The following is a 27,931-nucleotide window of genomic DNA, read 5'->3' on the forward strand; positions in this document are numbered from 1 at the left end:
TGGTAAGGCTTAATAAGTTATTTGTTGAATTACTGTATTGATAAATTGATTATACTAATACATACCAAATGCTTTCTTTGAAGTGAAAAAAACTGAAGACAATATTTTAGAGCACTTTTAGGTTAATAGGAAGACTGAAAGGGAGGTGCAGAGGTATTCCCAGCTACTCCCTGCCTCCATATATGCAATGGCTTTCCTCACTATCAACATCACTCACAAGAATGGTGGAGTTTTAAAAATTAAGGATGAACTTACATTGATGTATCATAATTATCCAAAGTCCATAGCATACCACCCAAAGTATACCTTAGGGTACACTCTTGGTGTTGTATATTCTACGGGTTTGGGCAAATGTATAAAGCCATGTATCCATCATTATAGTATCATACAGACTATTTTCAGTGTCCTAAAAATCCTCTGTGCTGTGCCTGTTCATCTCTCCCCATGCCGATCCTAGGGCCACTGGCAACACTGATCTTCTTAGTGTCTCTATACCTTTGTCTATTCTACAATAGCCTATGGTTGGAATGATACAGTGTGTAGACTTTTCAGAATCACTTATTCTTTTGTTTTTACTTCTTTCACTCAGTAATAAACATTTAAGCTTCTTCCATGTCTCTCCATGGCTTGAGAGCTCATTTCTTTTTGGTGCTGAATAAAATTCTCTAGCTTGGTTGTAATATAGTTTATTTATCTATTAACCTACTACTGAAGGACATCTTGAGTGCCTCCTAGTTTTGCCAGTTATGAACAAAACTGCTGGAAACATCCAGGTCCAGACTTCTGTATGGATATAAGTTTTTAATTTCTTTGGAAAAATCCCATGGAGCAGAAAATTGCTGGATTATATGGTAAAAGTATGGTATGTTTTCTAGTGTAAAGAAACCACCAAACTGTCTTCCAGAAGAGCTAATACACTTTGCAGTCCCATCAGTAATCAATCAATGAGAGCTCCTATTGCTCCACATCTTTACTGGCATGTGGTGTGGTCAATGTTTTGGATTCTGGCCATTCTAATAGGCGGGCAGTAGTATCTCATTATTTTAATGTGCATTTCCCTGATGATCTATAGGTGGGACATCTTTTTATATGCTAATATGACACATGTCTTCTTTGGTGAAATGTCTGTTTAGGTCTTCGACCCATTTTTAATCAGGCTGTTTGTTGAGTTTTAGGAGTCTTTTTTTTTTTTTTTGGTCTGTTTTTAAAATAATTGTCCTTTATCAGATGTGTCTTTTGCTAATATTATTTTTTTTCCCAGTTTGTGTCTTGTCTTCCAATTCTCTTAAAAGATATTCTTTTCTAGTACATAAAATGACAGCTAACAGTTGGAGAAAGAATTTCACCTGTAACTGAGAGGATATTGGAAAATGGCTTCTCATCTCCCTGAGAGTGACATCTCCTGCTGACTCTAACTACATACTTTATCTCTTTCCAACTAGTGCATTATTTAAGTGGTAGTCAGTTGAAGTGGCATTATGATAGGGCTTTTCTGCTCCTCGAGTTCTTTGGAAGACCATTCTATGTTTGTAGAAGTGTGCCCGTGGTTTCAATGTTCAAAACAAGCTCAGAAGTGATGTATAACATTGTCGTCCCTACAGTAGTAAGCAGTAATTTGACTCCAGATGATTTTGAAATTATTACCTCTACTTAACTGCAGATGGTGATTGCAGCCATGAAATTAAAAGACGCTTATTCCTTGGAAGGAAAGTTATAACCAACCTAGATAGCATATTAAAAATCAGAGATAAAAAAAAAAAAAGCAGAGATATTTCTTTGCCAACAAAAGTCCGTCTAGTCAAGGCTATGGTTTTTCCAGTGGTCATGTATGGATGTGAGAGTTGGACTGTGAAGAAAGCTGAGCACCGAAGAATTGATGCTATTGAACTGTGGTGTTAGAGAAGACTCTTGAGAGTCCCTTGGATTGCAAGGAGATCCAACCAGCCCATCCTAAAGGAGATCAGTCCTGGGTGTTCATTAGAAGGACTGATGCTGAGGCTGAAACTCCAATACTTTGGCCACCTGATATGAAGAGTTGACTCATTGGAAAAGACCCTGATGCTGGGAGGGATTGGGGGCAGGAGGAGAAGGGGACAACAGAGGATGAGATGGCTGGATGGCATCACTGACTCGATGGACGTGAGTCTGAGTGAACTCTTGGAGTTGGTGATGGACAGGGAGGCCTGGCGTGCTGTGATTCATGGGGTCGCAAAGAGTCGGACATGACTGAGCGACTGAACTGAACTGAATAATATCTATGCAAGAGTACCTCAATAATTAAAAATATATGTTTATAATAACAGTAAAAAATTACCCCTAAAATCCTCCTTTTATGGTGCTTCTGTTGCTGAGATGAGGAAATGTTCCCAAAATGCGAACAAAATGATTTAGTTTAATTCTATTTATATAAGTCCCTAAATGTTTTCCAAATGACAGTGGAACCTTCTTAATAGTTGTACCAAGTGTTTCACACTGTGTCTTTATTTTACTATGAAGGCTTTACAAATTTCCATTCTATGCTAGGCAAATGGTATTCTTTCTTCTGAGTAAGCATTAGAAACACTATTGATAAGAAATGTTTTTCTCTTTGGAAGAAGCTTTAAAAGGATTGGAGAAACACATTCAACAATCCACATTATCTTTCTTAATTACTATGAACCTATCTGTAAATTTTTGTCTAAAAGAGGGGTCAATAAGCTACAGTCCTCAGGACAAATCCAACCCACCACTCATTTTTGAAAATAAAGTTTTATTGGAACAAAATCACATTCATTAATCTATGAATATACTGATTATGAATGCTTCTGTACTTCAGTTATAGAGTTGACCTTCTGATTTGCAAAGCCAAAAATATTTACTATTTGGCTCTTTACATTAAAAAAAAAAATTGCCAGCCCCTGATTTAAAACCTTCCTGAAGTGATTTATGTCATTAACCTTTACCTCTCACTGAAATAGTAAATTCTCCTAAACTAGTAACTTACTGTATACAAATATAGATTTTTAATTTGTCCCAAATTACAGCTTCCAAACTTCACAAGACATCTCCTAATTGCAGTATGCTATGATTTGGTGAATAAGTTCCTGTTCTCTCCAATGTATTAATAGTTAGAAGGAGAGACTAGAAATAGGAATAATGAAGCTTCTGTCACGAGTTCCCACTTATTCAGTTTCCCCCACTATAGCAACAAGATCATCTTCTTTCTTGAAAGGTATTTTTAAGATAAAAGTAGGTATTATAAACTTGTAAAGCTTTTTATTATATACCATCATACAGATTTCAACATTTTGTTTTCCCCATTTCCAGCTTCACTCACTGTAGTCATGACTTGTTTCTGTTGATATTCACATGGCAGTCTGACCTGCCTTATTCCTTTAGCTCCTCTGCTGTTGTCAGTGTATTCCTCGAGCATGCATCTTGGTTTGGCTTATTCCTGTGCTCCTCTTTTCTGCCCACTCAGTTCTGCCCACTCATCCATTTCAATCTACTTGCACCCACTGCCTTTCTCACACTGGCTTTTACTATAATGCTCCAGATTTATCCAGTTGTGAAAAATATACTCTGGTCTAGGAGCATGCTTAAGTGGGGAACTGGCTAGTAGAGGGGTCAGCAAGATCCATTTTGATGAGTTCTAACAAGGCTGTTAATTCCACCTTCTTTTATTTTCAAGGAAATTTCAACATCATCTAGTCCAGTGGATTTTAGTGCTTTTTAAACATTTAACTCCTTTCAAGTGAAATCTTAAGAGGACCTACCATGTGAAGCATGAACAGGAGGAGGGCAGTGGACTGGTTGAAATAGGAGATGGGCGGCAAAAAGAGGTATGGGGACATACTGTTGGGGCATCTACGACATTACCTGGAAAATTCCATGGACAGAAGAGCCCGGCGGGCTACAGTCCATGGAGTTGCAAGGAGTCAGATATGACTGACCAAACTATGGCAGTGAGGGCAGAAGGGAGGCTTTCTAGAAGAGATGATGAACCCTAGGTTTCTGGTTTGTGTGCTTGGTTGGATGAAGTCCAAGGCAATATTCATTTCAATTATTTCATGCCAAAAAGTGGGGTCCATTTATTCACAGCAACTGAACAAAGAAAAGACTATGCAGTATTTTCAGAAAGTCACCTCTAAACATAAACACTTAAAAGAGTTTACCAAGAGGGTTGTGGTATTGTTTATGAGGAGATGAAATGAAGCACTGTTTAAACAGATTTCTTTAACTGATTTTGAACTGTAGCAGGGCACTAGACCTATAGTGCCTTGTGGTCTTCTCCCAGATCTACTTTTTATAATTCTGCCACTGTACTGGTTGTTTGATCTTGGAAAACTCTGAAAGAGATGGGAATACCAGACCATCTGACCTGCCTCTTGAGAAACCTATATGCAGGTCAGGAAGCAACAGTTAGAACTGGACATGGAACAACATACTGGTTCCAAATAGGAAAAGGAGTACGTCAAGGCTGTATATTGTCACCCTGCTTATTTAACTTATATGTAGAGTACATCATGAGGAACTCTGGGCTGGAAGAAGCACAAGCTGGAATCAAGATTGCCGGGAGAAATATCAATAACCTCAGATATGCAGATGAAGGAAATGGCAACCCACTCCAGTGTTCTTGCCTGGAGAATCCCAGGGACGGGGGAGCCTGGTGGGCTACCATCTATGGGGTCGTACAGAGTCGGACACGACTGAAGCAACTTAGCAGCATGCAGACGACACCACCCTGATGGCAGAAAGTGAAGAGGAACTAAAAAGCCTCTTGATGAAAGTGAAAGTGGAGAGTGAAAAGTTGGCTTAAAGCTCAACATTCAGAAAACGAAGATCATGGCATCTGGTCCTATCACTTCATGGGAAATAGATGGGGAAACAGTGGAAACAGTGTCAAACTTCATTTTTTGGGGGGCTCCAAAATCACTGCAGATGGTGACTTCAGCCATGAAATTAAAAGACGCTTACTCCTTGGAAGGAAAGTTATGACCAACCTAGATAGCATATTGAAAAGCAGAGACGTTACTTTGCCAACAAAGGTCCGTCTAGTCAAGGCTATGGTTTTTCCAGTGGTCATGTATGGATGTGAGAGTTGGACTGTGAAGAAAGCTGAGCACCAAAGAATTGATGCTTTTGAACTGTGGTGTTGGAGAAGACTCTTGAGAGTCCCTTGGACTGCAAGGAGATCCAACCAGTCCATTCTGAAGGAGATCAGTCCTGGGTGTTCTTTGGAAGGACTGATGCTAAAGCTGAAACTCCAGTACTTTGGCAACCTCATGCGAAGAGTTGACTCATTGGAAAAGACTCTGATGCTGGGAGGGATTGGGGGCAGGAGGAGAAGGGGACGACAGAGGATGAGATGGCTGGATGGCATCACTGACTCAATGGACGTGAGTCTGAGTGAACTCCTGGAGTTGGTGATGGACAGGGAGGCCTGGCATGCTGCAATTCATGGGGTCGCAAAGTGTCGGACAGGACTGAGCGACTGAACTGAACTGAACTGACATATATAGAATTGGGAGAGTAAATAAAGCTCAATAGTAACACCGTGGGAGAATCAGGTTTACCATCTCAACACTTTTTTTTTTTTTTTTTTAATTCCCATGGCCCTATCTTCCAGGAGAGAAAAAGAGAAAAAAAGCTATTATATATTGCTTTTTACTGAAATCATTTCAATATATCCAAGGTTAGTACTAAGCATCAAGGGTGTTGTTGTTTAAGACTTAAGTTCACCTGCATGGCTTTAATATAAGATTTGGATGTCATATAAGAGAAGAAAATAGGGATAAGCAGGACTATGGTTCTTGAATTCATTTGGAAAATACATTACATAAGTATGAATGCTACAATAGAGTCGATTCCATGGTCGTGGAGTCTATTGCATCACCTGTACTACTAAGATCAAGTATGTTTCACATAAAGATTTAAGGATAGGTATGGAGTTTAGGGAGTGCTGTACTGTGCCTCCTTAGGATATGACAGTCTTTGGGATAACAACTCTCTGTAAGCTTTACTTTCCTCCTATGGTAAACAAAAAAAAAAAAAAAGAAAGAAAAAAGGAATTCATGTGGAACCTATCTTATAAGGCTGTTGTAAGATTAATGGAACAATCCATAAAGGGTATTTAGCAAAATGCCCGGTACAGAGCGAGGCGTTAATGCATGTTACTCTAAGATAAATATTAGATGTGTTCGGGTCAATGCAAAAGCCAGGGGGAATAATCAAAATGAAAGCAGGTATTATTTTTGAAAAAAGCTCTGATATACTTAGGTATTACTGGAATAGAACCAGACTGTGAGACCTCAGAGACCCTCTAAGGGAGTTAAACATGGAGTGACAATGTTGTTTTGCCTGATTTACATTGGATCTTTGTTGTAAAGCACATTTTCTTCAATATGCTCAATATGAAGCATTTATTCACCCAGATAATAGATACAAATCCATGCATTCAAATGTTCCTTGGAGTCAGAGATCAAGATGGAAATCCCCAGAATCACAGAGATTTGTGTCTATAAACTTGCTTATTATATTCACATTCAAAGAGGTTAGAAGGGATAGTGTCAGCTTTTTAACCAGAATCTTTTCATTACTTCTCCCTGTTGGGATTGCAGCACATGCTGTGAATGACCTCCAGAGATCCTCAAGCTGTATGCAGACAGCAAACTGAATCTGAAAGCTTTATTAGACAAGTTTGTCTTTCAGCTGGTGGGAATGGATGTCAGCTGTACCAGGAAAAAATAAAATTTCTTGTGAAACTGGGTCCTGACATTGAGAAAAAACCTCAAATCTGAGTGCATGCTTCCGTTCTGAGTCCTGTCCTTATTCGTTAAACATGGAGTACAGGTTCAAAAGAAAGAGGCATGTTTTACCTTAAAGAAATAAGAATCAGGAAGAAAAATAATAGGGCTCCTATTTTGGTTTTGTCGGATTTAGCAAGCAAAAATGCTTATCACCAAATCATAGGGTTAAATGTTTTAATACAGCACAGGGAACTATACTCAATATTTTATAATAATCTATAAGGGAAAAGAATCTGAGAAAAAAAAATATATACATATGAATTGCCATGCTGTACACCTGAAACTAACATGATATTGTACATCAACTATCAGTTCAGTTCAGTCGCTTAGTCATGTCTGATTTTTTGCGACCCCATGGACCACAGCACGCCAGGCCTCCCTCCCTGTCCATCCAGGTAAACTCCCGGAGTTTACCCAAACTCATGTCCATTGAGTCGACAATACTCCAATAAAAAATACTAATAATCAAGGAAACAACATTCTCACTCATTTCAACAGGAGAAGGAAAACTACCTCCTGTACTTAGAATCCATAGTAAACATAGGAAGTTTATTTATATTATTTATCCATAAATTTCTTCAAGAAGAAAGAACAGTCCTGGGAAACTGAAGTGACAGTGGCAATTACTTTATTTTAATAATGTCTCCCACTTTTCTAGTGGCATGTTATTTAGCTTCTGCTTTTTAATGTGGGATAACAATGATTTTTTGAAGTTGTGATAACTATCTCAAAAGCAAGAACTGAAGGTGTTAAAATTCTGACTTTTCTCCTATGGTAGGTTATAATTCAATTTAGGCACTGATAGAGTTAGTGCTGTTAGCAATCTTGCATAAATATTAGAATAGCTACATGGAATGTTTGTTTAATGAACTCATCATAGGCTGGAAAGTACTTTGGAAAAGGAGATTAGAACATATTTTCCTTAAAATATTGAAGATGAGAGAAGAAATAAACTGTATAAATGATAAGAGGAATATAGCATGTGTTGTTAGACTATAAAGTAGAGGTTCTCAAATTGGATATCAAGGCCCAGTCAAGAATGAGAGTTAAGGAATGAGATGGGAATGATTTAGGCTACAAGATTTGCATCAAAGCCACAGCACATCCCTATTTGATCAATATTGCAGCCTTTAAAAAACTTAGGGTTTACCATTGAGGATGTGCAGATGAATGTATCTGTCAGCTATGTCTAAGCTGAAAAACAAATTGAGATATATAAGAATATGGACAAGCACTGAAACCAAACTCAGGAGAAGTGGGCTTGAGTCCAGATTCTGCTACTAAACAGCTGGACAACCATATAAGCACTTAGTCTCTCTGGCATTATAATTACATAGGAGATCGACATACTTGATCCAACCCTAAAAGTACTGTTAATTTAGTCAAAATATATGAGTTTAACACTATCACATGCTTGTCATTGAATAAAAGCTGCATACACAAAAGGGCATGTTTTGATAAGCAAGATATAAAATAGGATCCTTTTGGAACATACAGTCTGTTAGCAAATGAAAATTAAATAATGACACAAATAGTTAATCAAAATAATGGCAAGGATACGAAAGAGAAAAGGTATACCTTGCCATATAATAGGTCAAAGAAAGAGCCTGTGCAGCTGAGATCTAAAGGATGAATAAGAAAAGAGATCATCCAGGTGAGAGTAGTAGGTATGGAAACCCTGAGCCCAGGAAGAAACAGACCTGCTAAAAGAACTGAAGAAAGCCAGAAGGGTTGGACTTTGAAGAAAAAGGCGGACAGTGGAACAAGAAGGGTAAGCAGGGGAACCATTGTCTAAGATCTGGTGACCATGTTCATGATTTGGAGACTTAATCTAAAAGCAGTGGGGGCACCATTACAGAATTATAAAAGAAGGAGGTTTATACTTTGCATGATTGTTCTTTATGGAGCATATTTTTATGGGGAATGGATTAGAGGGAGGTGAATGAAATCAATTAGAAGGCCAGGCATCCATGATGGTGGTGGAAGGGATGCAGATGGACAAAATAACTTCAAAGATATTTAAGTATTACTACAATCAGAAGGATTTGGTGGTTGATTCAGTGAGGAAAGTGAGGGAGAAGGGGGTCTCCCTCCAGGATCACTTACTAGTACTGGCTTGATTGGATGCTGTTGCTATTGCCTGAGATAAGAAATGCAAGGGCTTCCCTGGTGGCTCAGATGGTAAAGAATCTGCATGCAATGCAGGAGATCTGGGTTCGATCCCTGGGTCGGGAAGATCCCCTGGAGAAGGGAATGGCAACCCACTCCAGTATTCTTGCCTGGAGATACAAGAAAAGGGAGAAGAGGAAACTCCCTAGTTCAGTTGTAGACATGGTGGATTCCATGAGTCTGGGGGACACCTGAGTGCAGACATTGAGTGAGCTGTTGGATATATGGGTTCCTTTAATTTATGCATTGCATCCTTCTATTACTTTCCCCAAATTCGCTAAATTCAAGAGTGATTCTCGGACCCTCTCTTACTAGACTTATAGGCACATTTGACACAGTTTATCAATTCCTTCCTCTTAACTCACTTCCTTCACTTGGCTTCCAGGTCTCTGTCTTGGTTTTCCTCCAACTTCCGAACTTATTACTATTACTTATTACTTCTCACCAATGAAGTCCTCTAGGGATCTGTCTTTGGGTATCTTCTCTTTTCTATCTATAGTCACTGCTTGGCTTTAACTAGTATCACCTCATAACTCAACTTTATGCTAAAAATTGCACATTTACGTCTCTAGGTTGGACCTCTCTCTTAATCTCCAGGTCATACATCCCTCTCCTTATACTCCACCTCTATTTGGTTAACTAGTAGGCATGTATGTGTGCTCAGCTGTGTCTGATTCTTTTGCAATCCTGTGTACTACAGTATTTTTGCCTGGAAAATCCCATGGACAGAGGAGCCTGGCAGGCTATAGTCCAGGGATTCACAGAGTTGGATACGACAGCACACACACACACACACACAGAAAGACATGACTGGCTAAGCTAAAATGTGGGGAAAAAAAAAAAAAAAAAAACAAGTCCTCAAACAGCTGTCAAATTTAGTAGGAGCCAGTAGAACATTATAGCAGGAAAATAATATCACCATATAAAGGTAAGAAAAGGGAATGCTGACATTGTGATGTAACTGAGCTGTGAGTAGAATGGCAATTATGGAACTGGATCCAGTTCTGAAGCCCACGACAGAGAAAAGTATGGAAAACACACCTGGGATGTTAGAAGTGGGGGCACAGAGATGTTGAAACACTTGAGACACAGAGAGGTTTAAACATTTGAGACAGCATTTTTTGTTGTTGTTGTTCACAGGCTATGGGGACTCACATAATTTGTGCCAGAAAAGCAAAATTTGAAGGGAGATTAGGTAACAGACTTCAAATAATGTCAAAATGTACTTTTCCTACTCAGAAAGTAATTTAGACAGTAACTGGAACTTGTGTTAGGCAGTTGAAAGATGGTTTCGAGTATAACAACAGTGGGGGAATGCCACCCACTCTTGATTTTTAAAAGAGTATGCAGTTAACCTTAAGATTGCTCCTGAGAGAGAGAGAGAGAAAGATCTTTTCCTGAAGATAGTGGGGAAGAATGAATGACCTCTCAAAGGCCACAATCTTAGAATCTATGGTTTAAGTGCAAACTATTATAGTTTCCTCCATTTGAAATCTTTCTTTGAGGGTTAAGGTATATTTGGTTTCAAAATGTTTCAGCAAAATTTTGGAAAATATTAAGAATACAGGGAGAAGCCTAACTTTTGTGGACTGTGGGGTGCCTACTCTCTCCTGAATGTGTTTAAAGAGTCCTAATTTCTCCTTAATAATAGCTTGAGAAGAAATACAACATTACGGTATATTCTATAATGATTTCCAGCAAAGGTCCTTTTTGGGAAGGAGTTAAATAATAAAAGAAGGCTATGGTAATTTTACTGTAATAAACCCTTTATTTCTATAAAAATGCAGGATATGAGTAACTGAAAAATCCCCAATGATCAGAATACTTTATTCAACCACTGATGTTATTCTCCTCCTTCTCCTACACACCCTACCCCCAACACACAGAAACTTCCAGGAATGCTGCCAACAAGCATTAGAAATGATAGATGTGAGCTTTTCTTCCTTTGCCAGTGCAGACCCCAAAGCTCAGCCCTAACCGGAGATGGTAACCAAGCCATAAAACTGCCAAAAGGTTAAGAGAGGAAGAACAAAGGGAACTTCATCATCACAAAAATGGATAATTAACATCTAAATACTCCGGTTTTCACAATCGATCACTGTCTTGGATATTAACAAGGACACCACTGTTATATCCTCCCTGTGAACCAGGGAACTTTGTTGAAGAACCTGGCCTGGAACCAAAGACTCCCCCTGCCTACATGTGAAGACTTCATTCTCATCAGTGTGAGCAGCACTGGGGACTCCTCAGTCAGGCTCCACTGGTGTCACTTTCCTTTCTATCTCATTATATTTCAAGCATCCTTACCTCACTGATATATAAAAATAAGATTTAATTAATTAAGTAGTTTATTCCTGCCAAGAGCTGGAGGGTCTCTGTAGTTGCTCAGGGCTTTGAAATCTCTTGGGAAGGGTCAAAAATTCATTTCTTATCCTGTTATCATAATTGATTAGGGGACCTCCTATTTTCTGGTATAAAATCATATTCCTAGGGTTTTAGACTTTCAGGGAGTTTTTTTTTTTTTTTTTTAAGGTTTAGAGGTTTTAATTCTAAAACCAAGGATGGTATAGCCTTGTTCTAAGTGTTTTCAATAAAACAGTCATCTGTTAATGAAACAGAGAAAGACTTGGCTGAAACTGATGAGCCTTATCCAAAAGGTTCAGCTGAGGCAGAATTAACAGTTGGAAGCCCAGCCAAAACTGGAAAGGCTCTGGGTAGCAATCCTTTCTGTGTTTCTGAGAAGGATGAGGACCCAAAAGAGGAGTAAGAATGTGAGAACTAATTGACAGCTTCCTTCCCTCCTTCTCTCATGATCACTGCAGACAAACCAAGGTCATTTTCATAATAAATGAATTTTTTTTTCTCAGAATTTAAATCAAACAAATAAACAATATTCCAAGATTATATTTAAGTTCCAATTAACCACATCTCTACCAAATTGCCTAGATACTTAAAAGATAACTGAACTAGCCTTGGGTTGCTTTATTGAATGCTAGAGAGGCAAGTGAAGTGCAAATCATAAATGTAGAAATAATGCTATATGTGTTTGATATTTAAGTACAGCCTTCAAAACTTTAGATGATCAATAAATCACTGCTTGAAATACACTGTTCTGATTAATAACATAAGCTTTGGCATTACAGAGATGTATCTTCAAATACCCACTCTGCCACTTACTAGCTTTGGAACTTTGGACAAACTCTTCTGTTGTTTGGTTTTCTCATCTACAGAATGGGAATCACAACAAAACTCATGTAAAAAGTACAACCATGGCACTAATTATAAGCCTCTTTGTATTAATTTCAGTTCATTCAGAAGTAGACTATAAAACGAGGATTTGATTGTGTGTGTATGTTAATTACTCAGTCATGTCTGACTCTTTGCAACCCCATGGGGTATAGCCCCCTGGGCTCCTCTGTCCATGGGATTTTCCAGGCAAGAATACTATAGTGGGTTGCCATACAAATAGTTTAATTGGTGGTTTTCCCTGGTGGCTCAGTGGTAAAGAATCCACCTGCCAAGCAGGAGATGCATGTTTGATCCTTGGGTTGGGAAGATCCCCTGGAGAAGCAAATGGCAACCTACTCCAGTATTCTTGCCTGGGAAATTCCATGGACAGAGGAGCCTCGTGGGCTACCGTCCATGGGGTCACAAAAGAGTCAGACACGACTTAGCAACCAAACAACAATAACACAACTTTAATCGGCAGATGACACCAGGAAGCTGTGGTGGAAGAATAAGGAGATGAATAGGAATGGGAAGGAAGTGTCTACAGGGCATGCTAATAAAACAGGTCATCACTGTAGCCAACTGTGGTTCAACTCACTGAAGACCTCTGGTGTTCAGCCCTGGAGTTGTCCTACCCAAGGAATGAAGAGGGTGTGCTATTTATCCGTCAACTCCTCTCCATCAGTGGTTGAGCACTGTTCTAGTACATCCTCTACAAGTGAGTGAGCTTCTCCTATAGCAAGAGAAATGGCCTGGGCAGAGTGATAGGTACTTGCCTTCAGAAGCCTGAGGGTTTACCAGAAGGACAAGTGCTGAGGGGCCATGGGTAGGCCATTAAGGGCCAAATTTGACCCACCTGCCCTTATCTGGTTTCTGTAAATAACCTGTTAATAGAACATAGCCATGCCTGTTGATTTACATATTATCTACGGTTTGGCTACTTTTAGTATACAGTGACAAAGTTGATCCCAAGACCCACAAAGCTGAAAATACTTAGTATCTGACTCTCTACAAAGAGAGTGCATTGATCCCTTATCTAGTTGGTAGCACAACTGAGATTAGAATTTAGGCTTCTTGACCTCCAATACAGCACTTGCCTAATTACACTTGAGAATGGCTCTCTCCAAAATTAATTACAGGAAGACATGGCTTTACCAGTGTTTAATCAACCAGAAACCTCTATTAACTGGCACTTCTATGAGTCTATTTATACAATGGTCATTCATTCCCAGTTGTTACCCTGGGAAATCTGAAGAACTCTAATATCCTGATTTGGAGTCTTGACATAAAGCATGTTCTATATGCAATTTCTTTCAGAAATGCTAAATCGGGTATAGTGGAATGTGAATGTTCCCAGACCCAGCAGCTTGTGGGTAAGAAAGGATTCACACTGACATTTACAACTAGATCTGTCAGCTCTTTGCCTCCATCTGCCAAGCAGGCCTTCAGGCCCATGCAAAGTCCTGCCTGCCTACCTAATCGTTTATAAGAGTCTTGAGGGGAGCTGCGTATAAGCATGGCTGTTCCACCCACAGGTAGGTCTAAGCTGCTCTGCTAGGCAAATATTGCTAAGGCTTAGCATGCTGTACACCTCCTTGAACTCCCAAGCTCCACAGTTCTGGGTGGGGGTGGTGCTGGAACAACTGGAGTTCCCTTTGGCATCCACAGCACTGGCTCTCATTCAAGTTCCATGCTACATTGCAGGCAGGAAACAGGGATGAACTCCTTCCTCATTGATCATAAACCTATGGCAATAGTTCTTAAAGTGCAGTCTCAAGACCAGCAGCATCAGTGCATTGTGGAGACTTTTTAGAGATGAAAATTCTCAAGCATTACCCCACATCTACTGAATCAGGACCTCCAGATTGAAGCCCCGCAGTCTGTGCTTTAGTAAGAAATGGGTGATTCTAATGTGCGGTATAGTTTGAGAGTCACTGATGTAGGACTCTGCATATACACCAATGCTTTTATCTCCGCTTTCTTCCCTTTTTCTCAGTACAGTGGTTTGGGTGTTAAGATGGCCACAATAAAGCCATCCCTTCCCTGTATGCACATCCATTGGCAGTGACATCACAGCTCTCCCTTCAAAAGGTGAAGTCTTGAGCCTGGGCTGGACTGAAAACTTGCCTTGATGAACAGAATGTGGCAGAAGTGATGTTGTATGAATGACAGAGTCTAGGTGTCAAGACATCTTGTAGCTTTTACTTTCATCCTCTCGAAACACTGCCCTGAGAATGCCATATAATGAACCCAGTCCACCCTATGGGAGGATGATAGGTGTTGTGAAGAACCAAGGTTCTCCAGCCAACAGCCAGTTGTCAGATATCTGAGGGACTCCATCTAGCTTCTGTTGAGTTTCCAAATAACTGCATGTACAAGAATGGCCCCTAGCAAGACCTTTAGAACACCTAATAAGTGAACCACAGCCCAACTGCAGACCCACAAAATCATAAGCAAGTAAATAACCCTTGTTTAAAGCCATTACATTTCGAGTGTTTTAATGCAGAGATAGAAAACTGAAGTAAAGAATACACCTGCCAAGCAGGAGACATGGGTTTGACTCCTGGGTTAGGAAGATCTCCTGGAGAAGGGAATGGCAACCCACTCCAGTATTCTGGCCGGGGAAATCCCATGGACAGAGGAGCCTGGCAGGCTACAGTCTATGGGGTTGAAAAGAGGTGGACACAACATAGTGACTAAATAAGAAAAATGATATACTTAGGTATCTAAGCAACAGCAACAAAAAGTTTTTTTCCAGTGTGCCTCTTTGTCTTGCAACCTGAAACAATTTATATAGCTCAGGCAGGACCACCTCATCATGTTACATAGATTAAATCATAAAGGAGCTTGGTTTAGTGTTTTTAAAAAGGTCCCTGGGCCTCCATTTCCACACATATAGAAGAAATACATTCAACTAGGTACTTCCAGTGATTATTCTAGGCTCAGAGTTCTATGATTTTAAGAAATTCAAATACAGTAAACTGATTTCTTCTACTCCTTAATTAGAGAAGACAGAAAAACATTTCTCGCTTTTACTCCTCATACACCTTAAGACTGAGTTAATAACATTAACTATGGGCTAACTGCCTTCCTATCTAGAATTTCCATTAGGTTCTTGGACAGAGAGATAGTACAGGCACGGCAAAAAACAAACAAACAAACAAACAAAAAAAAAACACACAAAACACACAGGCTTTGGAGCCTGACACACTTGGATTATAACCCTGGCTCTGTTTCTTTCCAGCTGTATGGCCTTCATCTATTTCCCTTCCGAGCCTTGTGATCCTTACCTTAAAAATATTGTGTATAACCATACATACCTGGCGATTATTTTGATGAGAAAGTCATATATACAAAAGCAGCTAGAATAATAGTAGGAGCGCAATGGAAAAAAATTTATAATGATGAATGATAAATCATATTGTATTACAATATAGTACATGAAATAATAATCAGATAACAGAACTGTATTACAAATTATATTTTCCCTTTATATATTGTACTTATTTCAGATTATATTCCTGACTTCCAGAAATTTAAACAATTCTTAATTCTGATGTTTAAACTACCACATTAAGGAAAAAGGAATGTTTGATTTTATAAGCAGCTTTTGGCAGAAAAGAGCTGTCTGCAGGAGTCTCCTCGTGTCTTCTCACTAACTTTAAACCAGGCACCTCCAAGCTCTAATCATCACTGGCCTGAGCACATCTTTCACATCTTTTGATTATACAATACCTTGCCTAACTTGTTGGTTCCTTCCATAGATCAAAGAAGTAGAAATGAAGAATAAGTAATTAACAGATGACCAGGTCTCTTCTCTAGCTTTGCCTTCAGTAACCTCATGAAAAAAAAAAAACGTGCGAACAAACTGTGTGAACAAGAGAATATCTAAACAAAGACCACAAGACGTTGCCAAGCCTGCGCGTAGTGAAGGATGGCACGGACTCTGACACCCCATTCCAATGATTCACTGAGATTATTTCCCCTCTTCCCTTAAAACTGTCATGACCAAGCAGAAATGTCAGAATTGCTTTTTGGGGACATGAGTTCTCTGTCTTCCCAGATTGCTGGCTTTCTGATTAATAGCAAGTGAGCTTTCCTGGTGGCTTAGATGGTAAAGAATCTGCCTGCAATGCAGGAAACCTGGGTTTGATCCCTGGGTTGGGAAGATCCCCTGGAGGAGGGCATGGCAACCCACTCCAGTATTCTTGCCTGGAGAATTCCATGGACAGAGCAGCCTGATGGGCTACAGTCTATGGGGCTGCAAAGAGTTGGACACGGCTGAACAATTAACACTTTCACTTTCTGTGGATCCCTATACCAAGGCCACAGATATGGAGCCCCATACCAAGGTCATCTCCAGAACTGACTGAGCCCCATAGCAATCACTGCCATGAGACCCCTCGCCCCCCTAGACTGGCCAGCTCCCTGACCCCATATTAGGTAAAAATACCCACCCTAATCAATCACCTAATGCCACCCTTCCAGTAGGAATTTTCTTTGTCTTGAGCCTATAAAAATTGGCTACTAATGCACAAAAGGGGTCAGCGTCCCTTGGTCTGTCAGGAGGTCGACCCGCAGTGCTTGCAGTACCCTCATTACCTCTGTTTTTTGTTGTATCTTTGACTGGAACACTCTCCCCTCGATATGTACCTCGCTCATTTCCTCACTTCCATCAGCTTTCTCAAGTATTTGCTTAGTAGAAAAGATTCATTGACCCAACTTCAGGCAATCATGCCTTCATTCCTGCTCACTCTCTCTTATCCTGCTTTCCTGTTCTCCATAACTGTGCTTCTCAAAATTCAGCGTGCAAATGAATTACCTAGGGATCTTATTAAAATGTAGATTCTGATGCACTGGGTCTGGAGTGGGGCCTGGCATTCTGCATCTTTAACAAGTGCCCATTTGATATCAATCTGTGGACTAAACTCTGTAACTCTGAACAATATTGAGACAGTATCTGTTTTCTTTATTTGCTCATCCTGTTTCTCTTCCAATCAGAGTACAGCTGAACTTTGATTAACACTGAGGTTAGGGCTGACTTACTGCACAGTTGAATATCCAGTCTGCTCTGTGGACTTATGTTTCTGCCATTTAGGCAGCTCCTTCACATGCACAGATTCAACCCACCATGGATCATGTAGTACTGGAATATTTATTATTGAAAAAATTCTCCACATAAGTGCCCCGCATAGTTCAAACTCATGTTGTTCAAAGGTCAACTAGAAGGGTTTCATGAGGGGAGGGAACTTACTCTATGTTGCATTCTCAGCACCTAGTATAATGTTCAATACATAGAAGTTACTCAATAGATATTAAGTAGATGAATTAAATATGTTTCTGGAAACTGAAACTGGAACTTTGAATCTATTCTCCAACAGAACTGTTATAGTCACATCTAAGAACTTTACAGGTTAAATAGATTTCTGTGCCCTGCCTTTCAAAACTTTCAACCATGTGAAAATAGCTTAAACAGGAGCATAAACCCATAATTATATCAGAGTTCAATAGAAACAAATTATTGGAACCAAATTTCTTTAGAGTTAGAGAATCTGAGGCTGAATATGAGGAGAAAGCTAGAGAACAAACACCAATAAACGATTATATAGGGACAAACTATGCATGTGTGCTGCGGGAACCAAAAATTACAGGTCATAAGAAGAAATAAACCTGATATAATTCATTGAAGATAAACACTGATAGAGCAATTTTAGTGTCCCAGATTGACCAAAAAAAAGGAAGAAGAAAGAATTCTCACACATCTTTTTAAAGTATCTGATATCAAATTTAACTCTGATGTCTTCTTAGAAACCCCAGGGGTACACAAGACACACTGTTCCCAGATTGTAGAGCATCTCTAACCTAAGCGCTGTTTATGCCTTCTACTGAATTATCATTGTGCTACCTTGGGTGATCTTTCCATTGTGGTATATTTCTAATTGATATGAAATAAAAATCAACTTTACTTGAAGAACCATAGTTAAATACTGCAAATATCTGATCTTTGAAAAGTAGAAAAGGGAAAAAAAAGAAGCAAAAAACAAGAACAGAAAAAAAGAGATGTTTTTTAGTTCTATCTAATTATAGAATTGGTATAGCAGAAAAATTTTTTGGCTCCTTGCCCATGGGACTCAAAGCCAGCCTTAATATTGCCATGAGATTTTATGCATACCTTCTACTAAGAAATGAATAGAAAGTGAAAAAGAATAGACTGAAAATATGCAGTAAAAACAAAAGTTAAAACTATAGCTAAATGAAAAAACATTTCCCCCCAAGTCTACTTGTGGTAGTCATGGTCCATTTTCCTTTTTCTTGACCTAAAAATGGAAGAGCTCTCAAGACTGTCTTCAGATGGAACAGAGGGAAGTGCGAGGGGGACTGTGTGTATTTCCGTGGTTTGGGGAATTTTTATATTTTCGGTAACACTGCATGGCTTGCAGGATCTTAGTTCCCTGGCCAGGGATTGAACCTGTGCCCTCTGCAGTGGAAGCACAGGGTCTTAACCACTGGACTGCCAGGGAAGTCCCTGTGTGGGCATATTTGAATAAGATTATCTAAAGGATACAGGAGATGGGGTCCTTACATATTTAGTCTTGGAGGCTCTACCCTGATTCCCTCTTCAGGAACAACACACCCATCAGTCCGACTAGAAGCACTGATAGTAGTCCTTACTGAGAATTGCCTTTGGCCCAGAAGACTCTTCTAAGATTTCCTTTTTCCTTCCAGTGGGCAGCCCCTGGGCAAAGGCTGGCTGGTTCAGGAATACAGAGGCCAAGCTCTATTCTTGCCATTCAGGAGGGCTCTGGACAACCCACTCAGCCCTAAGGCTCCTGTGGAGTGGGCTGAGGCCTCTCTTGCAGTCAAATCACCCTGCAGCCCCTCAGCCCCTTCTGCTATCTCTGCTATGGGTCTTTCTTCACTGTAGGTACATTTCTGGAGAGCACACCCCTATATACTTTGGTGACTCCATATGCTCAATCAATCTCTTTCCAAGGAACCTAAGCTCTAAGACATTTTGCATTGTAAATAATCCAAGTTTATTCCTATTTTCAGCATTGCAACTCATTTTCCCTTTAACCCAGGGAGCATCTCACTGTTGTGCTTTCGAGCAAATGTCCAAAGCCACAGAGGATGCGATCCAGCAGACTTACGTGCTCCAGTTGCTGTCAGTCCAGGGACTGGGCCAGGCCACTTTGCCCTCAGCTCTTGAAGTAAGTGGGTTACCGCCTTCCACTCCGAGCTCAGATCTTCTAACTTCCTCTTTAATAGAAAAGCATGCATGTTATTTATTCGATTAACATCTTGCAGTAACTTAATTCACTGAGTTATTAATTTATTTTGTGAATACATTATTGTATTTCTATCATATTTTACTTCTAAATTAACTTTTCTGGGTGGAATTCCTTTCAAAGGTATTTTAATTAAATACTTCAACCAACCTCACTACAAATTTTTATTGATTGTTTGCTGCATACAGGCTCTTGCTCCAGGCACAATTTCATTGAAAGGACAAACATAGAGTGCAAACATTATTGAAAGCAAAACAAATAAACAAAAAATGTCATCTCAGCAATTGGCTTGACTGTTTTAAATAGTATCTAGTGTGGCTGCATACCAGAATTTTCCAGAGGATGTTAAAATTATCTTACTGCCCTGGCTCACTCCGGATCAATCCTATTAGCAACACTTGGAAGGAGGGGCTGAGGTACACATGGGGATAAGCCTCTGAGTCCACTTCAAGGAAGTACTCTTGTCCCAAATGGTGAAGAACATGTCAGTAGACATCCTTCAGGTGTCAGGTGTCAGTTCCTTCTGGGACTGTCTCTGCTATGGTGATCTACCTTGCCTAAGGACTTGCCCTTCCCAGGGTGGCCCTTATTCAAAGACTGATCAAGGTGAGAGTATAAAGGCTCAGCCAATTTGGTTCAAAGCAGGACCATTTTGAGGGTCATTTTAGCTGCAGTAGGGTCAGCCAAGCCTGTATATGGTCAGTGACGTGTATATGTTAACAAGTGGCTCTCTGGGGAAAACAAAGAAACAAATTGATTTTAGTGTTTGCTAATTTCTGTGGTGTAGATTGTCCAACTATAGCCAATTTTAGTTACCAAAAGAACATCAAGTAGCTCACAAAGTGTCTGGAAATTTGCTAATAGGTCCTCAGGAACAGATCCAAGCCACTTTCAGTGTAACGCTGGATAATCGTAAGATAACTTACTGTCAGTAGAATGTGAGGAGAGGTAATATCTGTCAGTTCTGGGATGATCCTTATAAAAATTGAGTGAGGTTTCTCCATCCATTCTTTCCCTTTCCACTAGCTGGAAGCAGAGAACTCAAAGGTCCTAGGTCAAACTTTCTCAATGGATTGGGGGGATAATTTATCATAATACTTTGGAGCAGTGGTTCTCATATGTTGGGGCCATCAGAATCACCTGGAAGACTTGGTAAACCACTGACTGCTGGCTTTCATGGAGAAGGCAATGGCACCCCACTCCAGTACTCTTGCCTGGAGAATCCCATGGACGGAGGAGCCTGGTAGGCTGCAGTCTATGGGGTCGCTAAGAGTCAGACATGACTGAGCAACTTCACTTTCACTTTTCCTTTCATGCATTGGAGAAGGAAATGGCAACCCACTCCAGTGTTCTTGCCTGGACAATCCCAGGGACGGGGGAGCCTGGTGGGCTGCCATCTATGGGGTCACACAGAGTCCGACACGACTGAAGCGACTTAGCAGCAGCAGCAGCAGCTGGCTTTCAACCTTAGAGTTATAGATTCAACAGATCTTGGGTAGGGCCCAAGAATTGACACTTCTAACAATTTTCCAGTTGATGCTGATGTTGATTGTCAAGGACCAGAGCCTAAGGCATCCATTATAAGCAATGAATTACCTAGCCATCCTCAATGGAATAGATATGTATCATCCTTGATAAAAATAAGAAAATGGGTCTTAAATTATTTTCTATAGGACTTAATTTTCTTGAAAAACCCCACTTAAGCAAAGCTGCAAAGGGAATAAATACTAAAATAAATAGTAAAAAGTTATCACTTCCTATTTTAACTATCATCTGTGCTCTTAAGGTAATTTATTCTATTATGTCTGACCTCATGTCAAGTCAGGGCTTTTAATTTCTTCTCCCAGAGTACATGCTGTCAAACATTTACTATCACATCAATGAATATTATTTCTTTTTATTTATTAAAACATAAGCCTTGAATCTAAAAGTGAACAACAACAACAAAATGCCTCTGATCAGTGAGGAAAAACTACCATAGAAAGTCATGACACGTGGAAGATATTTTTCTGTTCTGACATCAGAGCTAAACATTGAGAATTAAATATCATCTAAGGCTGGTGAATTTATATATATATATATGTATGTATGTATGTATGTATGTATGTATTTGGTCTTTTGATTCCCCTGCTAAATTACAGTGAGTTTCCAGGGAAAGAATAATAAGAGGAACTAGAAGTTGTTGATAACAACAGCAACAACAAATAGCAATAGATATTAGGGAAGAGACAATAAATGTAAAAGTAGCTATCTGAAAACATCATGATCTTAGGTCACTTATTGAAGGGATAAGGGTGTGGCAAATGGTCTTATACGTTATATAACCTATAGGAAGTCACCTGTATATGCTGAGAGACAAAGAGGGTGAGAGGAAGAGAGAGAGATTAGAGATTGACTTACATACTGCTGAGATCTGCCCACTCTTACACTCAGCAAGCATATGGCCCCATAGTGAGTAGGCGAGGAGAGATGGGAATTTGCTGTTTCTACAGTTGGCTTAGGTTTCACTTTCTTCTCATGGTGTAAGCATCTCACTGCACTGAGTTAGATTTTAAATATTTAAAGTATTTATCTAACAGCCTGCCTCTGAAATAAAATTAACTATTTCATCTGGGTCTCAACTGAAGATGCAGTGATCAGTACTGAACTTCGTACTCCATGTGCACAATGAAATTGAGCAGGACCCTGTGGGGATCCTGGGCACAAAAACCTTTCTCTGTCCCTTATTTCTTGTTGGTAGGAAATACGCTTCATTCAGCCTCCATGACTTTCCCTGTGTTCCAAAGCTCAGGTTCAAATAGTTGCTAATCAGGAAAGGGACGGGATGCAAAGACAAGGGAGAAACAGTCAAGAAACAGCAGAGCAGCCTTGATGCAGGTTCTTGGTTCCACCTCAAGGGATACACAGAACAATATCTTTGAGCTCTTCTGCGGAACTAAAACCTCCAACAAATGGAAGATGTTAACTACTTGATGAAGCATTCTTCATTCCAGAGACAAGGTTTGATAACCTCAAGATCCACAGAAGCTCATCAGGAGACCCCTGAGGCCAGATTAAAGAAATGCAGGCCTTGCACACACCCTTATCTTTATCAGCAACTCAGCCCTTGAACCATTTCTATAAAACTCCTCACCCAATTCCCCCACATAGGGACACACAGTTTTGCCTGGCAAAGCGATAAAGCTAATCTCTTTTACTTCACCCAAAACTCTGTCTCTGAGATTCAGTTTGGCACCCATGCTGAGAAGCTTTTTCAGCATCAGTAACTGTACAATGAAACAGAACAATAATTGATGCTTATAATGATGACCCTGAAAATTAAGAAAGTTTTAAATTACACTACGTTTTAGTATCTGAAGTCCTGGATTTCAGCCCTAACTCATTACACTGGTTTTGTGATTACTAGCAAAATCAGTACTCTTGCCTGGAAAATCCCATGGACGGAGGAGCCTGGTAGGCTGCAGTCCACGGGGTCGCGAAGAGTCAGACACGACTGAGCGACTTCACTTTCACTTTTCACTTTCATGCATTTGAGAAGGAAATGGCAACCCACTGCAGTGTTCTTGCCTGGAGAATCCCAGGGACGGGGGAGCCTGGTGGGCGGCCGTCTACGGGGTCCCATAGAGTCGGACACGACTGAAGCGACTTAGCAGCAGCAGTAGCAAAATCAGGTAGGTCAGTCAAATTCATCATCCTTGAAACATGTATATAATATTACTACCTAACTCATAGCTTTGTTGGATTAACTAAATGAGATCTTTTATATGAAAAGAACTCTGTGAACTGTAAAGTACTATAAAATTGTTCGTTAGTTATTATGCACTGCTTAATGAAGCAAAACAGAAGATAGTCAATAAAAGTTTTCATTAAGATAGTTAAAATTAAAATATTTCAGTGCTTAAAAGATTTGGTTTAGGTTATCCTGAAAATAACATGTTTATATATTCAATTCTCTTTTATTAATACATAAAACTCTGAATGGTCTATTCATTTATTAGAATGTTATTTTGCCCATTGTTTTTTCCATATGGGTAAATAAGGTTTATATGATTTCAGATGTAGAAATTTAAAAAATTAAGTAGTAGCCCCCAGTGTACCACAAACATCTGATACCACAAAGAAGCTCAGAAGTGTATGTTAACCAATCTTTCATAAATATTAGCAAATGATATCACATAAAATGGCTGTAGATTTTGATTCAGCTGGTCACAAAAACACTCTTGCAACTTTTCAAGTACCTGCTGCACTTAGAGTTGAAATTGGCTATTTATATATTATGGATAAATATATATTATTTATATATAAATGTATATTATTTATTATATTTATACTATTGGTATTATTATTAAATTAATTAATTATTACATTTATTATTATAAATATAATAAATAGTATATTATATATAAATTTACATGTTTATATATAATAAATAATATATATTATAACATATATATATTCTATTTCATTTGGTTTTGCTTTCCTTTTTTGTTCCCTGGCCTGTGCCCTTATTTTTTATTCTCTCATCTTTTCTATTCAGCTGTAAAGTTCCTTCAGATAGCAAAAATGTTTGGCTGCAGCAACTAATGCAGCATTCTTCACATAATAGACTTTAAGCCGCACCCATAAAAAAATGTAAAAGGTAATGATTTGCTAATGATGTTAATCTTTAACCACATTTAAAGGAATCAAATGCATGTCTAAATTCCAACATCTTTAAATATAAAATCAGTGGGATACTAGTTATGAAGTCCTACTCTTGATTAGGTGTCCAGAGTTTTCAGACTTTGAATATGCTAAGCAAAACTGCAGATCCCAGGATTTCCTCACAAGAGCTCAAAACTCAACAGTCATAGTAGATTCATGTTTTACCAAAAAGGTGAAACTCTGAGATCATTTTTTTTAAAAGGGAAAAATGAAATTCATTCTAGGGGGCATTTGTACCTGAGCATTATTCTCTATTGTGTGTGTGTGTGTGTGTGTGTATAATTTCCCTGGAGTTAGTCATTAAATGTTAAGACAATTATATCAAACTGTGAAATTTCTTCTTTATGAAGAGTGAAAATTAATTACAAAAAAATTATTTCTGAATATAGGTTCCTTTTTAAATGTAAAATGGAATTTAACTCTGAACTACTTATGTTTGGGATATTCAAAATTTTTAAATCTTGTATTTTTCTCTTGTGTTAATGTTTGGCATGATATTAATGTCTGTTATATAAATAAATAAATCATCCTATGACTTTATATACATAGACATACATATGATTATTGTAACTGAAACATCTATGTCTCCATGTCTGTGTCTATAAATGCAATTAATACAACTGAGGACGAGAGGTGAAATTCAGATCTCTAAAATGCTTGTCCAGTTTCAGCATGAGCTACTGAGTAAGACTAAATTGAGACTCTTTCCCAAAATATTTTCTCACAAAAGAGTCAGTTCATATTAGCTTATAATGTCTTTTGTGTTTCAATTGTTTTATTTTGAACAACAAAGTTCAACAGTACCCTGAAATACTCTCAAGAGATATGAATTTGGGATGCATTGAGAAGTTATCTGCCAGAATTGGTTAATAAAACAAAAAGGAAGTAAAGAAAATTGATAAACTATTAACAATTATTCCTAGGGTATACCTTCACATTTACCAGTGGTAAAAGTCATTGTAAACAAATGTTTTAAAGATAGTTTTAAAAAGCTAAACAATAAGTTATTCTGATGGGGTGATATATAATTCACATCTAAGAATAATGAAAAGATTATCTCTCCTAATATTTTGGGAATGGGCACTGAAGTTAGGGATAAATATTCCAACGATAACATTGAGGAAGTGAAAACCAGGCCTTCTGGTAAATGGCAGTTAGCTAGGTATGATGGTCTCAAGTAAACATCAACAGCCACAGAAAATAAACCATACAGAGATATGGACATCCAAGGGCCATGTTTGGGGTAAGACAGAGCCAAGGCCATTATGCCACCACAAAAATGACAAATAGGAGGCACTGTTACTACTTCTTAACTCTGCCCTGCTTTAATCCTTTCACCTTCCAGATAAAAACTGGTAGGTATATTCTTAATTGTCTCTGGAGAGAAAGCTTTGACTGCACCATTTAATTAAAACACTGCCATATTGCAAATAACTTAGAAGGAAGACAGTAAGCTCTAGAATTCTGGAATATATGTGTGTGAGTGTATGTGTGTGCATGTGTGAATGAACTCTTTTCATAAAATACAAATGTGGCAAAAGCAATATTCTTAGTGTGTTATTTTATAAAATGTGAGATTTCAAATATTGGAAGTGCTAATCAATTAAGAAATTAAACATAACTAGGCATTTGACAATCTCATCCACATTCCTAAATGATTCTATCAATTGCTCAAAAATTTATTATAAATTTTATCTTCTCATTGGGAAAGCGGGGTTCTCCTTATATTCAGATCAGATCAGATCAGTCGCTCAGTCATGTCCGACTCTTTGTGACCCCAATAATCGCAGCACGCCAGGCCTCCCTGTCCATCACCAACTCCTGGAGTTCACTCAGACTCACGTCCATCGAGTCAGTGATGCCATCCAGCCATCTCATCCTCCGTCGTCCCCTTCTCCTCCTGACCCCAATCCCTCCCAGCATCAGAGTCTTTTCCAATGAGTCAGCTCTTCGCATGAGGTGGCCAAAGTACTGGAGTTTCAGCTTTAGCATCATTCCTTCCAAAGAGTGATTAGCACTGATTCAATCTCTCATGGTCAAGACTTTTTACTCAGTTGTAAAACTTATTTGCATTAAAAAATGAAATTCTGATACCCATCTATTAATAAATTATAAAATCTCTCTAATACTGTTACTCCCTATAATTCTTCCCTGAACTGTTTCTATTACCATTGACATGGAAATTGTGTTTATCAAATGAGTCAATCAAAATGGATCTGTTTATCTGGGGGATAGACTCATATCTGTTATCTTGCTATTGATTCTGATGTTACCAAAAAAAAAAAAAAAAAGTTACACCATGTAAATGAGATAGCCTGATAGATGATTTATAAAGATCCAATTACTGTTATAATATAATATGTAATTGGGAAACATTTTCACCAACAAGACACCACTTGACATTCTATATTGTATATACATTTTTGGATGCACATCTGTTGTGAGTGATATATTTTGAATTATCAGGCAAAAAAATAAATAAATAAATAAACCCAAAGAGTTTTTCAAAATTTCAAATGTTGATGTTGGCAGTAGAACAAACTCAGGAGGGGGAAAAAAACAGCTTAATCTAGTTAATTAACAACAAAACAGCTGGGAAAATGAAACATCCTTGGTTGTGACTGACTATAATTGAAAATGACTAATGATGCTGTCATTCTGCAGCTTATATCGGAGGAAATGATGCCTGGAAGATGGTAATTGCCCTCTTGACCATTTGTTTATAGCAATTATTTTTGTGTTAAAGGTTGGGGTGGAACCCTTTGGCCAAATATAGAAAGTTCCTAACACCTCATTTTTTCTCTTAACATTAAAAAAAAAAATTCAAAAGCGGTAATACAACATATTATTAGATTCATGTTAAGATTTTTCTGGATAATTTAAAAAGTTAGCAAAGCAAACCAGCTGGTGTGATCTTATCACTTCACCAAGTAACTAAGACATTTTAAATTTCATTAATGTTCTCAGTTCTAATAATGGAAGGTGATAAAAGTATTTCAAAATATATACACACATTTAAAAAATTTTAACAGGAAGAGTGGTGTTCCAAAATTAAAGTTAAAGAAAGTGAAAATATAAGAGAATGCCATCCAAATGCTTAAGTTCTAAAGAACTAAACAATTTTTAAGTCAAATAACAAATGGCTTTTCTTTTTTGTAGTAAATATTGTTGCTACTGAGGGCAGTTGTCTTTGTTGCTTTTTAACTGCTAAATTCGGGGCTACTGAGGAACCTGCTCATTACTCTGTGAAAATGGAACGTATTAAAATGATTCCCCCAACAGCATTACCATAAAGTATTATTACCAAAAGTATAGCTTAAGCAAAGTATTCAACAATTTACTGAACTTATCCAAGCAATCTTCAACAGCTTCTGAAGTTAAGAGAAAGGAACAAGGTACAAATCAAATGAAATAAAAGCGTGTGTGTGTGTGTGTGTGTAGGGGAGAGAGAGACAGAAGAGATAGAAAGCAAAACAAAGATGCTTACTTCTTCAATTATCTTAAGATTTTCCCAGTAAATTTGCATCACAGATCTAGTGCTACATTTATGTCATTAGTAGAACTGTCTCCTAATGTATGTTTGATCTTTAAGAGGAAGTTCTCAAAGAAAATAAGAAATTGATCAGTTATGGATGACAGAAAAATAAACTAAAATTTTACCATCTTTGAAAATTAAGGAAACCCTAGAGAAGTTGATGAAATGAAGGGTAAAAAAAAAACCCCAAAAAACTGAACAGGGATGAGCCAAGCTCT

At 38.5% G+C, this 27,931-nt stretch overlaps 1 protein-coding gene across 19 annotated transcripts in view; it reads right to left on the bottom strand.

Moving 5' to 3' along the window:
- Positions 1-27,931, bottom strand: part of DMD (dystrophin) — a 2,667,987-nt gene that overhangs the window by 720,885 nt on the left and 1,919,171 nt on the right. For all 19 annotated transcript variants that reach the window (XM_086387503.1, XM_086387509.1, XM_086387510.1 and 16 more), the window contains one exon: positions 19,337-19,445. In XM_086387503.1, coding sequence (XP_086243629.1) covers positions 19,337-19,445 — 109 coding nt within the window. The remainder of the gene's footprint in view (positions 1-19,336; positions 19,446-27,931) is intronic.

This window comes from Bos grunniens, chromosome X, assembly GCF_055505025.1.
Source record: "Bos grunniens cultivar Pamir isolate PY7600 chromosome X, Bosgru_T2T1.0, whole genome shotgun sequence".
Taxonomy (NCBI): Eukaryota; Metazoa; Chordata; class Mammalia; order Artiodactyla; family Bovidae; genus Bos; species Bos grunniens.